Source organism: Nuphar pumila, chromosome 2 (genome assembly GCF_984573655.1).
Source record: "Nuphar pumila chromosome 2, dmNupPumi1.hap1.1, whole genome shotgun sequence".
Classification (NCBI taxonomy): Eukaryota; Viridiplantae; Streptophyta; class Magnoliopsida; order Nymphaeales; family Nymphaeaceae; genus Nuphar; species Nuphar pumila.
In genome coordinates this window covers 140,525,852-140,539,936 of record NC_143250.1, presented here as the reverse complement: position 1 = coordinate 140,539,936, position 14,085 = coordinate 140,525,852, and the positions used below count along the sequence as shown (strand labels likewise).

The 14,085-nt window shown below is 36.9% G+C and overlaps 1 protein-coding gene across 3 annotated transcripts in view; it reads left to right on the top strand.

Annotated features, from left to right (window-relative positions):
- The first annotated feature begins 2,662 nt into the window (after positions 1–2,662).
- LOC149847343 (serine/threonine-protein kinase BSK1-like) overlaps positions 2,663–14,085 on the top strand; it is a 61,788-nt gene continuing 50,365 nt past the window's right edge. For all 3 annotated transcript variants that reach the window (XR_016430371.1, XM_089996949.1, XM_089996948.1), the window contains exons 1-4: positions 2,663–3,217; positions 3,352–3,487; positions 5,985–6,118; positions 9,092–9,197. Coding sequence is in view for 2 of the 3 variants with exons in the window: in XM_089996949.1 (XP_089853075.1) it covers positions 2,873–3,217; positions 3,352–3,487; positions 5,985–6,118; positions 9,092–9,197 (721 nt within the window). In the remaining variant the exon portion in view is untranslated. The remainder of the gene's footprint in view (positions 3,218–3,351; positions 3,488–5,984; positions 6,119–9,091; positions 9,198–14,085) is intronic.

Genomic DNA, 14,085 nt, shown 5'->3' with positions numbered 1-14,085 from the left:
TGGTTTGGAAGTGTCCGACGGCTAGAGATGGACGGTGGTCGATGATGGCTATAGAAGGATGCAGCCGGTGGTGGCCGCAGATGGCTACCGCTGGGGGGGAGGCGACGATGGTGACAGGGGTTTGGTATCGTAGAGAGAGGAGCAAGAGCCGGTGGTGATGGAAGTTTGGGGTTTGGGAGTGTTGACTACAAAGCAAAAGCCACAGATGACTGCCGTTGAGGGCCGACGGAGGTCGATGATGGCTAAAGATGAATGCTGACGTTGGTGGCCGCAAATGGCTGCCGCTGGGGGCCGACGGAGGTCGATGAGGCTATAGATGGACGCTGACGGCGGTGGCTGCCGACCGAGAAAGAGAGATAGGGGTTTGGGACTGTTGAGAGAAACGAAGAAACAACCGGTGGGGATGTGGGTTTGGGGTTTGGGAGAGTTGACAGAAGAGCAAGAAATAGAGATAGAGAGAAACGAGAGAGAGGAAAGAGGGGGAGAAGAAGTAGAGGTAGTGGAGAGAGATGAGGAGGGGGGATGTGTACTTAGCTTCCTCTCTTCTTCATCTGTCGATATTGGAGGGAGAAAGAAAGCAGCGTCATGACCAGCAACCCCTCCACTGCCATCACATACGAGAGCACCACCCAATACAAAGCCATCATCTCTATCTTTCCAGAGAGAGAGAGAGAGAGAGAGAGAGAGAGAGAGAGAGAGAGAGAGAGGTTGTTCTCCTCTACCAACCCTTTGTACTTCAAATAAATTTCTAACCTGTCTCAACAGGCTTGTCTACACGAGATTGCAATTGTACCGTACAGGTCACATGCTTCCTAGCCAAAATTCATATGCCCTTCCATGGCAGCCTCTTTCGTCAAGTCCACAGATGTGGAAAGGGCCAAACAAGTGGTGCATGTCAAGAACCTTCCTTGTTCTAGACCAAAAGAAACAAACCAGACCTTTGGTAAATTTCTCTCCACCTAAGCAAGCTTTTTGAATCAACCCTAGAGATGAAAAAAAAGATAAACCACATTTAGAACTTGATCAAATTCAACAACTTTGTAGTAATTTTTTTTAGGGGTTACCTTGATTTTATACTAAAGAATAAAAAAATTAGAAAAGATCCAGTGACGTTTATCTTTCTATAACAAATTATTGCAAGATCAAAGCAAGAAAACAAGATAACTCATGGCCATCAAAAGCCCCTTTCCAAAAACATCTTTACCAACAAAAAGATTAGTCAGAGTAAATGCTGGCTTTGTAGTAAAGTTGGTACTTTTTTTCTGAAAGAATTAGTAAAGTTGGTTCTTATCAAAATGAATTTTTCAACTGATCACTAAACTTTTGGTTTTAATTAATACATGCACTAAACTTTTCCATTTTCAAACCTCAAACTTTTACTTCAGTAAAGCAAATAACCCATGAGTCAAAGCCCAATTGAGTTTCAACCTTTTGACTCATATCCTTGTCTTAACTTTCTAATCTTAAGCAATAAGGCTGAATGACAGATAAAAGCTGTATTGTGATCCAATAATCTTAGATATTTGAAAATAATGAATACTTAATACGATTTAGAGTTAAAAAATAAATTTGTATCAATAAAGAATATAGCCACATTTCTAGCAGAGTAATAGAGTCATTTTGTCTTCATATTGAAGATGAACTCAAGATTAAATCAGCATTTTTTTATGCAGCGGTGTTGCATGCTCAGCATGCAGCTCCATTGCTGATGACCATCCATCTCAACATTTCTCAAGATAAACACTATACTCATCTCATGAGTGGCTGTCAAGCATGCCGCTGCATATAATGTGAATGCATTTGAGAATATCCTTATTGATTTGAGTGTAGATTTTTCCAGGCTTTCTTTGGATTAGATTGCCAGCTAACAATTGTAAGGAGACAAGGGGAATAAGGTCCACATCAAATGAAGATGGAGCTCAGTTACACCTAAAAGAAATTATTCTGTCAATGCAAAACTGGATTCATAGACCAAATTTCTTTATTGAGACCCACATTGCAACCAAAGTCCAATCAACAAAGCCCCGTCCTCCAAGTCATCTTGGTCCATGCTAGCATATCATAGTCAATCACTTTTTTAAAGAGCTCAATTTGAATATGTCGAATGAGAGCCATTAAGAGACCTTTGTTCTTAGGAGCGTCAATGGGTTGGGTTTGACTAAGACTCGACCGGTACCAAGCCCTATAGGGTGAGGGTTTCGTGATAAATAAGGTCAGATTAGAAACCGGGTTGGACTTATTCCTAAGCAGGTTTTGTGGTCATTAAAAAAATTCTTGTGAAAGGCGCCAGATCAATGGTTTAGTGGTTTGTTGTACTGTTCGGTCTTTGTTTAGGACCCGATGCTTCATATCCAACTCAAGCAGTCAATATAGTCCTAAAAACTCTTTGCCCATGATCCAGATCACCACAATGTCCAACCAAACTCCACACATCTACAGCAGCTAAGATCTAGCAAACCTTGTCCTAAACATAGCAGGAAGGTAAAATAACAAAGTTAATCCCAAAAGATCTTTTGGTTGTCTTATATTTGTCAATTTCAACCAACATGAGATCCGGCCACTTTCCCACCTCCCGCCGGAAAATTCGCCAGGAAAACTTAGAGAGAGAAAGTGTAAGGAGGTAAAACCAGAGCTATGTAATATAAACAAAAGAGTGAAACGAGGGACAAAGAGCGGGATATAAATCTAGAGAGAAATGAAGAGAGAGAAATCAGAGGGACAGCAATGAGGAGAGAGAAACCACAAAATTAAGAGAGAGAGAGAGAGAGAGAGAGAGAGAGAGAGAGACGCATAAACAAAAGAGAAATCGGGGGCGTGTTTTTGGTTTTCCCACGCGAAAGCACGAACAATCACGCACGCGCGACAGAATAAAATGGGGTGCTGCGAGTCCAGCATCCTCGCCGGAATCCGCCACCGGGAGAGTCGGCAGCAGGCGTCGCTACCGGTGGTTTCGAACCACCACAACCACAACGACGGCGGGGCAGCTCCGGAATCCGGCACCGCCCCGGCGGATCACGACGGGTTGGTGCCGGTCCTCACACAGTTCTCCTTCGCGGAGCTCCGCTCTGCCACAAACAACTTCTCACCGGAGTTCATCGTCTCCGAGAGTGGCGTGAAGGCGCCCAACATCGTCTACAAGGGCAAATGGCAAGACAAGCGGTGGATCGCCATCAAGAAATTCACCAAGATGGCTTGGCCCGACCCCAACCAATTCGCGGTACCCACCAGCCGATTCCCGTCTTCCCTCTCTTCCTCTCTCTCCATTTTGGAGATTGAGGTGGGTAGTGGGGAAATCCATATTATTTTTTCGTTCCTGATTGTTGGTTTGTGTTGATTGTGGATTTTGAGTAGGAAGAAGCTTTGGGAGTGGGCAAATTGCGGCACAAGCGGCTTGCGAATTTGATCGGGTATTGCTGCGAGGGCGAGGAGCGGCTCCTCGTCGCGGAGTTCATGCCGAATGACACGCTTGCGAAGCATCTTTTCCACTGTTAGTCGATGGGATTTTTCGATTTTTCTCCCTTTCTTGATTGCTTCTGGTTTTGTTTGTTGGGGATCATCGAGAATTCACCGTCATTGCCTTGGTGTACTTTTCTTTTGGGATGTGTGGTCACTATTATTTTTCGAGAAATGATTGTTGTGCTTTTCTTTGATTGCTGCTGTTGCAGCATTGTAGCTTTTGGACTTTCTTGAGTTAGTTGAATGAGGTGTGATTTAGTAGCTTCCTGAGATCCTGTCTCGATACCCCAGTTTTTCTGGTTAAATTCCCAGTTTATCCCGTTTAGCTGGATAACTGAGTACATTGAAACATTGCCTGGAAGTGAAAGTGAAGATGATATGTTGGAAGACGGCAAACAAGTGAAAAGTTTGGCTGATGCTGATAGAGTTGTTGCATGCCCTATAATTGGTGCCTTTTAGGAATGCTAGGTTAAGTTTGATGGAGATATTGTTGGATTACCACGCTATGAGTAGCTATGTATTGCAGCAGGTGTGGGAAGATTATGCACATTACAGGAAACTGCTTAATATGAATGGTAGTTTATGCATGGATGCTGCATTACCAGTAGATGTATATTACAAGAGGAGCCTGATGGGAAGGTTATGCATTCTATGCGAAGCTGCATATTTTGGTCATGGACTGTATCCTGATTAGTATGGTGGGGGTTTCAGTGCTTCAGATCAAGCTGTGGTTCGATTCTAAAGCATTTGGATGGAAACATGAATATGCTTACGATGAAATTTTTAGTGTTATATATTAGAAACTTGGGTCATAGTGCCAATTTGTTTGTGCTAGCTTAATGCGGGAATGGACTTTTCTTCACCAGAGAGTGTTGAGTATTGACTTGCAGTCTCTTCCCAGTCATCTGCATGTGAAAGCAAGCACAATGATAATGGTTTTGAAGTTACTTTAGTGCCCCTTAAGGTTATCATGAAAGGGCGAATGATAAAGAAATTTGGCAAGGGGTGGAACATATCTTGAAGGCAAGGGAAATGGATAGTCTTACAAGGAGGAGAGGTATAGGAATCTCTACTTGCATCCTTGCACGGAAGAGGCAGCGAAGTGATGGAGGAAGTCTCCTTTAGAAAGCAAGAGAATGTGCACGATAAAGCTATTTGATAGTGAAGATGGGTTAACCGATTAGCCCTTCAGATAAAAAATTAAAGAGGTAGAAGGAAGCAAAATAAGAAGTTATAAAGCCAACGGCTTGCTCATTTAATTTTCTTCTTTTGTATTAATTTTATAGATTTATGTGGTTTTCCAATCTCTTATTAAATTTCAAATTATTAACTATAAAGAAAGAAATGGAATTAGCACGAATAAGTTAAAAATATAAACAAAACAACGTAGTGGAACTTAATGTAACTGGGGGTGGAAGTGGATCTACTCTCTTGACCTCTTTGGCGCATGTGGGAGGGAGCTTATGGACAATCTGAAAAATTGTCAAGGTTGTATCTGGTTTCAAAGGGCACAAAGCCAAGCATGGTTTGATTTTTCTCAGTGCGGTTGAAGTGGAAGTTAAGTATAATTTTAGGATGTGGCTTGAGTTCTTTACTTGTCAAAGACCTTGGTCTGTCACTGCATTCGTGGGGTTCCAAAGGGGTGCATTGGGGTGCTATGGAGGATAGAATATTGAAAAGAGTTGCTGTCATCGTCTGCTAGCTACATACCTATGGCAGGTCCAATCACAAAGAGGTGCATTAACTTTTATAGGAAAATGTTGAAAGAAAGCCACAAGAGTACTTTCAGTGACCTTTTCTCCATTTCATTGGAAGCAGACAGCTTCACCAAATTTGGTTAAAAAAGTTTTTTTTTACAGGTGGTTAGAAAAAGTTTTTATACCTTGCAAGTTTTTGTATGGGGCACAAGTTGTTTGCTTGATTCTGCTGGTTAAAGTTCTAAATCTATGAAGTTGATCTAGTTGGTAATCTGTGTGCTAACATTGGATCATTGCAGCAGTATTGTATGGCCCAATTACCTGGGTTCCTTTTCAGATAGTTTCCTTGTTGTTTTACTACTTTTGTTGGAAGTTTCTGTAAACCATTGTTGTGCAAGCAATAATTTAGGACATAATGTTGGTTTTATCTGAAAATTTGAAAGTATTGACAATGGATTTGGTGAATCTCCTAGAAGGAAACATGCAGCAACAGTCCTGATACTTTTTAAGATTTTTTTTTTATATCTATATATGTGTTTGTACACATGTACATTGTATGTATGTGCTGAGAAGTATAGAGAAAAATGATACAGTGGAGCATGTCCGATGAAGGGAAGCTACTTATTGGATTCAAAGGTTGTTAGTTACTTATGCAAAAAAATTTTGAGCTGTTTTTTTTTTTTTTGCATGACATACATTTGCTTCAATCGTATGTTGTCCTACAATAAATTTTGGAAGTGAGTGATCTTAATCTTTGTTATTTTGCGGGTATTCACAGTGTAAATTGTCCAATTCTCTCTATTATTTTTTTCTTTTATAATTTTTTGGCAGGGGAAAAGCAAACGATTGAGTGGTCTATGAGGATAAGGGTTGCCCTTTACATTGCTGAAGCATTAGAATATTGTAACAACGAGGGTCGACCACTTTATCATGATCTAAATGCTTACAGAGTTCTTTTTGATGGGGTAATCATTTTTTATATTATATAAATCTCTCCTCTTTCTCTCTTTATGTGTGTGTGTGTGTGTGTGTGTGTGTGTGTGTGTGTGCTTGTTTTTAATTTTTTATCTCTACTACTCGCAAATGGTAGCTTCATTAATTTATTTTGATATGGTTTGGAGCTGAATTTATGACGAGTTTTTTCTAAATTTCTAATATATGAGGCAAAATGACAAAGAAGTCCACTTTAGTCTCCATATGTATCTTTCCTTGTTTATTCTAATGGTCTTTTGTCTATTTCTTGGTGCACTGATCTTTGTTTCTATGGTTTTTCCATCAGCTCAAATCACGCAGTGGTCATTGGAATGTGGATTGCTTTATGAAAAAATGATGTCTATCTAATAACCCAAAGTGCAGTCTTTTTGTTGACCATTGACTCAAAATCTAGCTTGGTTAGTTATAAGCCAGGTAGTTGAAGCTTATAAGGCACTCAGGTTGATGTTTGCTTCTACTTGTTGAGGCTGAACATCAATCTAATCCATATTTGCTTTGAAAATGGATTCTCAAACCTTGTTAAAAATCAGCAATATATGCTATGTCCTAAAACTGTTATATACTTAGTAGGCATAAGGGTATGGAGTGTGTAAACCAAGGTTGCCAGACTAGGAAGCGGAAGCGAGAAGCGATGCATTTTAAAATGTATAGAAAGCGGGAATATATATATATATATATATATATAGTAATGTGCTCCTTTTGCCCACTTTCTCGTTCTGCCCCCCTAAAAAATCATCGTTTTTGACATTTTTTCTCACATCTAACACCATAGATGTGATCTATAGGTTTTGTTTGGTAGGAACCGACTTTTCTATCACCGGAATCTGACCTGTATACAGGTTTTTCCGGTGATCTAAAATCAATGTCAATGAAAGTACCAGTTTTTCCCTGCTCATAAAAACATGTTTTTCATCGAAAAAACATGATCCAAGAGTCGATTCCCATTAAATAGAGCATGCTAAACATATCTAATGGTTCAGATCTATCGTAAAACACTTCAAAACTATGAGGCAGAACGAGAAATGAGACCTAATATGTTTGATTCTTATATATATATATATAAGAATTGAATGCGAATAAAAATAAAACACAAATAAAATCTAAAATAAAAGTGACCAATATTAAATTTCATGATTTTAGTGTAAGAATTAAATTTTTAACAAAATCTAAAAATGATGACTACCAATTTAGAGAAAACACATGGAAGTGAGTTAGAAGAAAGAGAAAACACATAAAAAACATGAAAAATTGCGTAAGAGAACATATAAAAAGAATAGATGAAGTGTGTGTAAAGCATAGAAGAAGCATGGGGGAATCGAGGTTAAGTGAGGAGTATTGTGCTTCCGAAGCGAGTTTCCTGGAAGCGGGCTTCCCACATATCTAAGAAGCTTTCGGTAACTTTGGTATAAACATTGGTAAAATCTAACAAAAATCTGGATGCTTTGTGCGCATGCACGTCCATGTACAATTCGCGCGTGCACACACATATCTATACACACACACACACACACATATATATATATATATGTATATAGGACCGCAAGAATATGAGAACTACCATGTGAACCAAGATTTTCTTGGTTTTTTTATTCTTTTCACTTATGATGCATAACCAGAATTTTTTAAGGCTTGAAATTTAGCAACTCATCTATGTAACATAGACATGCCTAAAGGGATCACGTACCCGTGTTGACATGCGGCGACACAGGTGCGGGTATGCCCTGGGTTGGGTCCCGCACTGCTACAGGTCGGGTCCAACCCAGACTCTGAGTTTTTTTTTTTTTTGATTTTTTTACCTTGGTGTGACCAAGGTCACAGGGGCGGCCACCCCCCTCTCTCTCGCTCTCGAAACCCTTTCCCTCCTCTCTCTCCTTGTCCCTGGTCTTGCTCTCGTCTTCCCCCTTTCTCTGGTATCGACTTCCCCCTTCTCTCTCTCTCTCATCTTTCCCCTTCTCTAGTTTGGGAAACGAGAGGGAGAGAGGAAAACAATGAGAGAGAGAGAGGGGGGGGGGAGTTGGAACAAGACCAGAGGGAGAGGAGAAGAAAAAACAAAGGAGGATGAGAGAGAGAGGAGGGGGGGGGGAGTTGGAACAAGACCAGAGGGAGAGGAGAAGAAAAAACAAAGGAGGATGAGAGAGAGAGGAGGGGGGAGGCACACTTGGATTCCTCTTTTTCTCTTCTTTTGTAGGTGCTGGAGGTAGAGAAAGAAAAAAAACAATATATATACAAAATGGATTGGGTCCAACCCTATCCAAAGTCCAAATATATATATATATATATATATATAGTCATGTCTTTCTACCCGCAAATTTTGAAATCGCCGTGTCATACGTACCCGTACTCGTGTGACATAGCAGCTCAGAATTTTCATAAATATTCATCTAAAAATCCTATTTTTTTCATCGAAAATACATGATCCAATGGTTGATTCCTAGATTTACCAGCTGAACAAATCTGCATTGTTGGATTTGCAAAAATATATAGGCAATATCTCAGTGAAAATCCCATGATATAATAGGGTTATATGTTAAATCTAAAATACTGGAAAAATCTCATATTAGAAAAGAAAAGAAAAAATGGAGATTGAAAATAAAGAAAAAATAAAATATTAAATGAAGAAGCCCAAAAATAACCAGAACATACCCCAATAGAAACCCCTAATATAACCCTTACAAACTTCTTTTGGTTTCCTAAACTATCCATTAAAATATTTTCAAAACTCTTTCCTTGTTATACTTTTTAAATTTAGTCTTTTACTGTTAGTTTGGGTAGCAAATAGTACAAGTTGATGCTGACCTGCATTTGGAGAACTTTAATCTGAACATGATTTTGTAAGCTTGATTAGGCGTCAATTCTTTTTCTTAAGCATTATTTCATTCTTTATTTTGGAAGAAATAAATCTTTTCTGTTTAGTTTTTCTGTAATGTATTCTTGTTCTTTTATAGGATGGTGATCCCCAGTTGTCATGCTTCGGCCTTATGAAAAATAGCCGTGATGGAAAAAGTTATAGCACAAATCTTGCATATACACCTCCTGAATTCCTCAGAACTGGTAACATTTTATTCTTTGTTATATTCATTTTTTATTCTTTTCCTATATCATGAGCTGATAATGATATCTTTATGAACCATCACATGGATACAGATGTGAGAGCGGGATATCATGCAGATACACTTAGCACAATACAATAATTTTAAAAATTAGGACACGACTGTACACACACATAGATGTATTTATGTGTGTGCATTTTAAATCACTACATTTAGGAACATCAAATAATGGACCTAAATTGAAATTGAAATGTAATGTAATTGATGACAAATTTTAAAAGAAAACTAACTCAAGTGAATATGAAATAAGTAAATAAGATCATAAAGGAAAATAGATAAAGTTAATGACAATGTTGATTGTGCTTGAAACTGTTTTGACTATGTCCATGAAGTGTCATATCATGTTGGTCGGTCGTGTTGATACGGGATACGCATGCTAAGTGAAGTGTTTGTGTGACATAATTTTTGAATTTGATTTATGCTCTTTTTTTCAACTGATGACAATAGCAGAACATTCTGGGTCTAGTTCAACTTGTTGAGGAAAAAGTTAATGGCATAGTTGGCAAACTCGTGACTCGGGCTCGGATCGCCCAACTCTTGACTCGCGACTTAACTGGTCGACTCAGTGACTCAGACGAGTTAGGATTCTATATTTATAGTGTAAGCACATGAATAAGACATGAAAATAACTAAACTTCAAGATGTAATATGTCAACAGGCAAGTTAAAAAACTATAACTATACATGATCATTAACATTTTTCATTGAACAATATTAAATTATTCATAACAAGTGCCTTTATATAAGAATTGTGCATTAAAATCATAAAATGCATGATAAAAAGTTTATAATCGGCATTAGGATAAGTAACGTGAATCGGTGACCCATTTGGGGTCTGATCCGAGTCGACTCGGGATCCCAAGTCGACTGGCTGGGTTTGCCAACTATGGTTAATTGTGCTCTTGACAATATTGGATACCTTCCCCTGTTCATTGTTGAATCATCGGTTTCATGCTTGGTTATTTGTGTTAAACACAACTTTTTTTAGAGCTTCCTTTTTATTTGGCATCCCTTTGAAATTTTTATTTTCACACTTTAAACCCCTTAAAAATTGTTTTTTCTAAATTTTTTGGAAAATGTAGTGTTGCTTTCTCTTCTTTGGTGATAAATTTGTAGTGTTATCTTGATAATTGTTTTATGATTTTTTTCTTTTAGTTTACTGTTATGTTTTAGTTTTCAGCTTACATGAAAAAAAATGTTTAAAAACATAGTACAATGATACACACACATGCATACATCATGTGTGTATGTATATAATTTTGTGTGTGTACATCATGCATGTATGTATATATTTTTGTGTGTGTACATCATGTGTAGATATTTATGTATGTAGAACAAATATGTATGTGCTTGTCTTTGTAAAATCTGAAATTTTTGTATGAATTTTTCATGATTATTCATAAATAAAAGTGGAATTTTACCCAAATATGGTTTGCAATTTTAATTGATATTTGAATTTTTATTTGGCATTTAATTGTAGATTTTAAATTAAATTGGAATTTAATTGAATTAACATTTAGTTGGAGTTATATTTAAATTGGCAATTAATTTAGAATCAGTGTTATCAAAAACGTGCCTTGAGGTGCACAAGGCGCGACCCTCTGTGCCTCAAGCCGCAAGCTTGAGGCATGAGGCGCAAATAATTTTTTTTGTACAACAAGATTTCTAAGACATAATCAACAAAATTTTTGTAGGTTAATCTTATATATTTTTCAGTTATTTTAGTTATATAATTAGTTTCTTAGTATATTTTAACTTTTGTTGGTTAATCTCATATATTTTCCAGTTATATAATCTGTTTTTTAGTTACTTTTATATGTTAATCTCTGTCACACAGACTCTTCTAACCGGACACCGCACCCACGTCGCACCCAGGCGAGTGCGACACTTGGACACAACTTCCTTTGTGTTAGGTGAAGTCAACCATACTGAGGTCCATTTCTATCCAAAAGTCGATTCAGTTAACCTTAATCAAGTCCATTTTTATCTATATTATATATATAAATACATAAATGCATACAAATACACATAGTGTTAACTTAAAACTGTTAAAAAATATATATATATATATCCTCCCCGCACCCAAGTTTTTTTAAAGTGCCGCATCCGCATCCGCACCCACACCTATGTGACATAGGTTAATCTCATATTGTTTAGAACAATCTCATATATTTTTACTTTTGTAGGTTAATCTCATATATTTTCCAGTTATTTCAGTTATGTAGTATATTTTAACTTTTGTTGGTTAATCTCATATATTTTCCAGTTATGTAATCAGTTTTTTAGTTACTTTTATATCTTAATCTCATATTTTGTAGAATAATCTCATATATTTTAACTTTTGTAGGTTAATCTCATATATTTTCCAGTTATTCCAGTTATGTAATGAGTTTCTTAGTATATTTTAACTTTTGTTGGTTAATCTCATATATTTTCCCGTTATGTAATCAGTTTTTTAGTTACTTTTATATGTTAATCTCATATTTTTTAGAATAATCTCATATATTTTAACTTTTGTAGGTTAATCTCATATATTTTCCAGTTATTTCAGTTATGTAATCAGTTTCTTAGTATATTTTAACTTTTATTGGTTAATCTCATATATTTTCCAGTTATGTAATCAGTTTTTAGTTACTTTTATATGTTAATCTCATATTTTTTAGTATTTATTTGAGATTTTCCATTTCTTATTGGTTGTTATTTCATCAATAAATAATTTCTTTATTTCTTTATATTTTTAGATATTTTTTTATAATTTGTTTAAAGTTTTCAAATTTTTTTGAGGCTTACGCTTTACGCCTCGCCTTGGTTTTTGGTGGAGCGCCTCGCTATGCGACAACGTTTTTCACAACACTGTTTAGAATTTAGAAGGCATTTAAATTATAATTTAAAATTAAATTGCATTCTTAATTTAATTAGGCTTTTTAAGAAAACCATTAAAAAGTGAATTGGGTCTAAATAATGGATTTGGACCTTAATGGTGACCCAAGTGTGGGTTGACCCATATAATGAATGATTTGGATCTACTTGGCAGGAGACCCAAGTGGAAGGGCACACATGCCAAGTAAGAGCAAGTGGGGCAATTGGAGCAAGTAGTGGAGGGGACAACCAATGAGGGTATCCCATGTGGAAAGGAAGGAGAAGCTTTGGGAAACTTTTTCTCCTCTCCTTTCTCTCTAGTCGACCTCCCTAGTGGGATAATGGGGGTGGGGACCACCAAATTAATTTAACCCATGGTGAAAGTGTGTAGAAGCTTGTGAAAGCTTCTCCCACTCTCCTCTCTCCCTAAGTCGTCACCCCGAGACTCTACAAAATGTCGACCCCCTCTCTCTCCCTCTCTTGCCAACACCACAAACCCTAATTCCCCACTATTTGTAACCCCTCATCTCACCCCCAATTTCACTTATCTCTCAATCTTATCATCTCAATGCAAACCCCTATTCACAATTTTGGAGTCCTCATTGCTCTCTCTTACTCACTCTCCTTACCCCAATTCATGAATTTGGAGGCACTCTTCATGTCTCTCATTCAAGTTCGAGGAAGCACACTTCACCTCTCTTAATTGCCGTTTTGGAGAAGAGAAGGAGACACTCACTCTCATCAACGACTTGGAAGAAACATTCATCTCTCTCTCATTGGCGTTTTTGGAGTAGGAGCTCACTCCACCCCATTCTCATTTTCGGTTTGGAGAAGGAGCTCTCCCTCTCAATTCACGATTTGGAGTTCTCTCTTGGTTTTCTTGATTTTGGGAATTCTTTCTTGGTTTTCTTGAGAATTCATTTTTTACAAAAAAGGTAGGGAATACTCTAATGTTGTATGGTTATAGGGTTCTAGAGCATGCTAAATTTTAATTCTAAATACATGTTAGAAATAGGTTTTTGTATAAATCTAAGTTTTAAAAACATGTTAGAATCAAATTCCATGAAAATTAGAAGTAATTCATGTATTAAATTGAGGATTTTTTCCAAATTATTTCTATATGCATATTAGAATTGGAGTTCACGATTTGGAGTTCAATCTCTCATGATTTTGGGAATTCTCTCTTTTTTTTTTGAGAATTCAATTTCTAAGCAAGAGGTAGGGAATACTCTAATCTTGTATGGTTCTAAAGCATGCTAAATCTTAATTCTAAATCAAGGTTGCCAAACTAGGAAGCGGAAGCGGAAAATGATACGGAAAGCGGAAGCGAGAAGCGATGCATTTTAAAATATATAGGAAGCGATGCATTTTAAAAATATAAGAATTGAATGAGAATCAAATTAAAACACAAATAAAAATGACTAATATTAAATTTCATAATTTTTTAGTGTAAGAATTAAATTTTTAATAAAATCTAAAGATGACTACCAATTTAGCAAAAGTACATGGAAGTGAGTGAAAAAAGTTAGAGAAAACACAAAAAACATAAAAAGTTGAGTAAGAGAACATGTAATAAGAATAAATGGAGCATGTGGAAAGCATAAGAGAAGCGTGGAGGAATCGAGGTTCTCATCAAGTTTTGAAAGCGAGAAGTATCGCGCTTCCGAAGTGAGTTTTCGGGAAGCGAGCTTCCCTTCCTATCTAAGAAGCTTTTGGTAACTCTGTTCTAAATACATGTTAGAAATAGGTTTTTGTATAAATCTAAGTATAAAATGCATATTAGAATCAAATTTCATGAAACTTAGAAGTAATTCATGTATTAAATTGGGGATTTTTCCCAAATTCGATTTTTATATGTATGTTAGAATTAGGGATTTTGTTAATCCTAATTTTAAATGTATTTAAGAATGATGTTTCATGAAAATTGGAATCAATTCATGTGTTACAATTAGAGATTCTCCCAAATTCGGA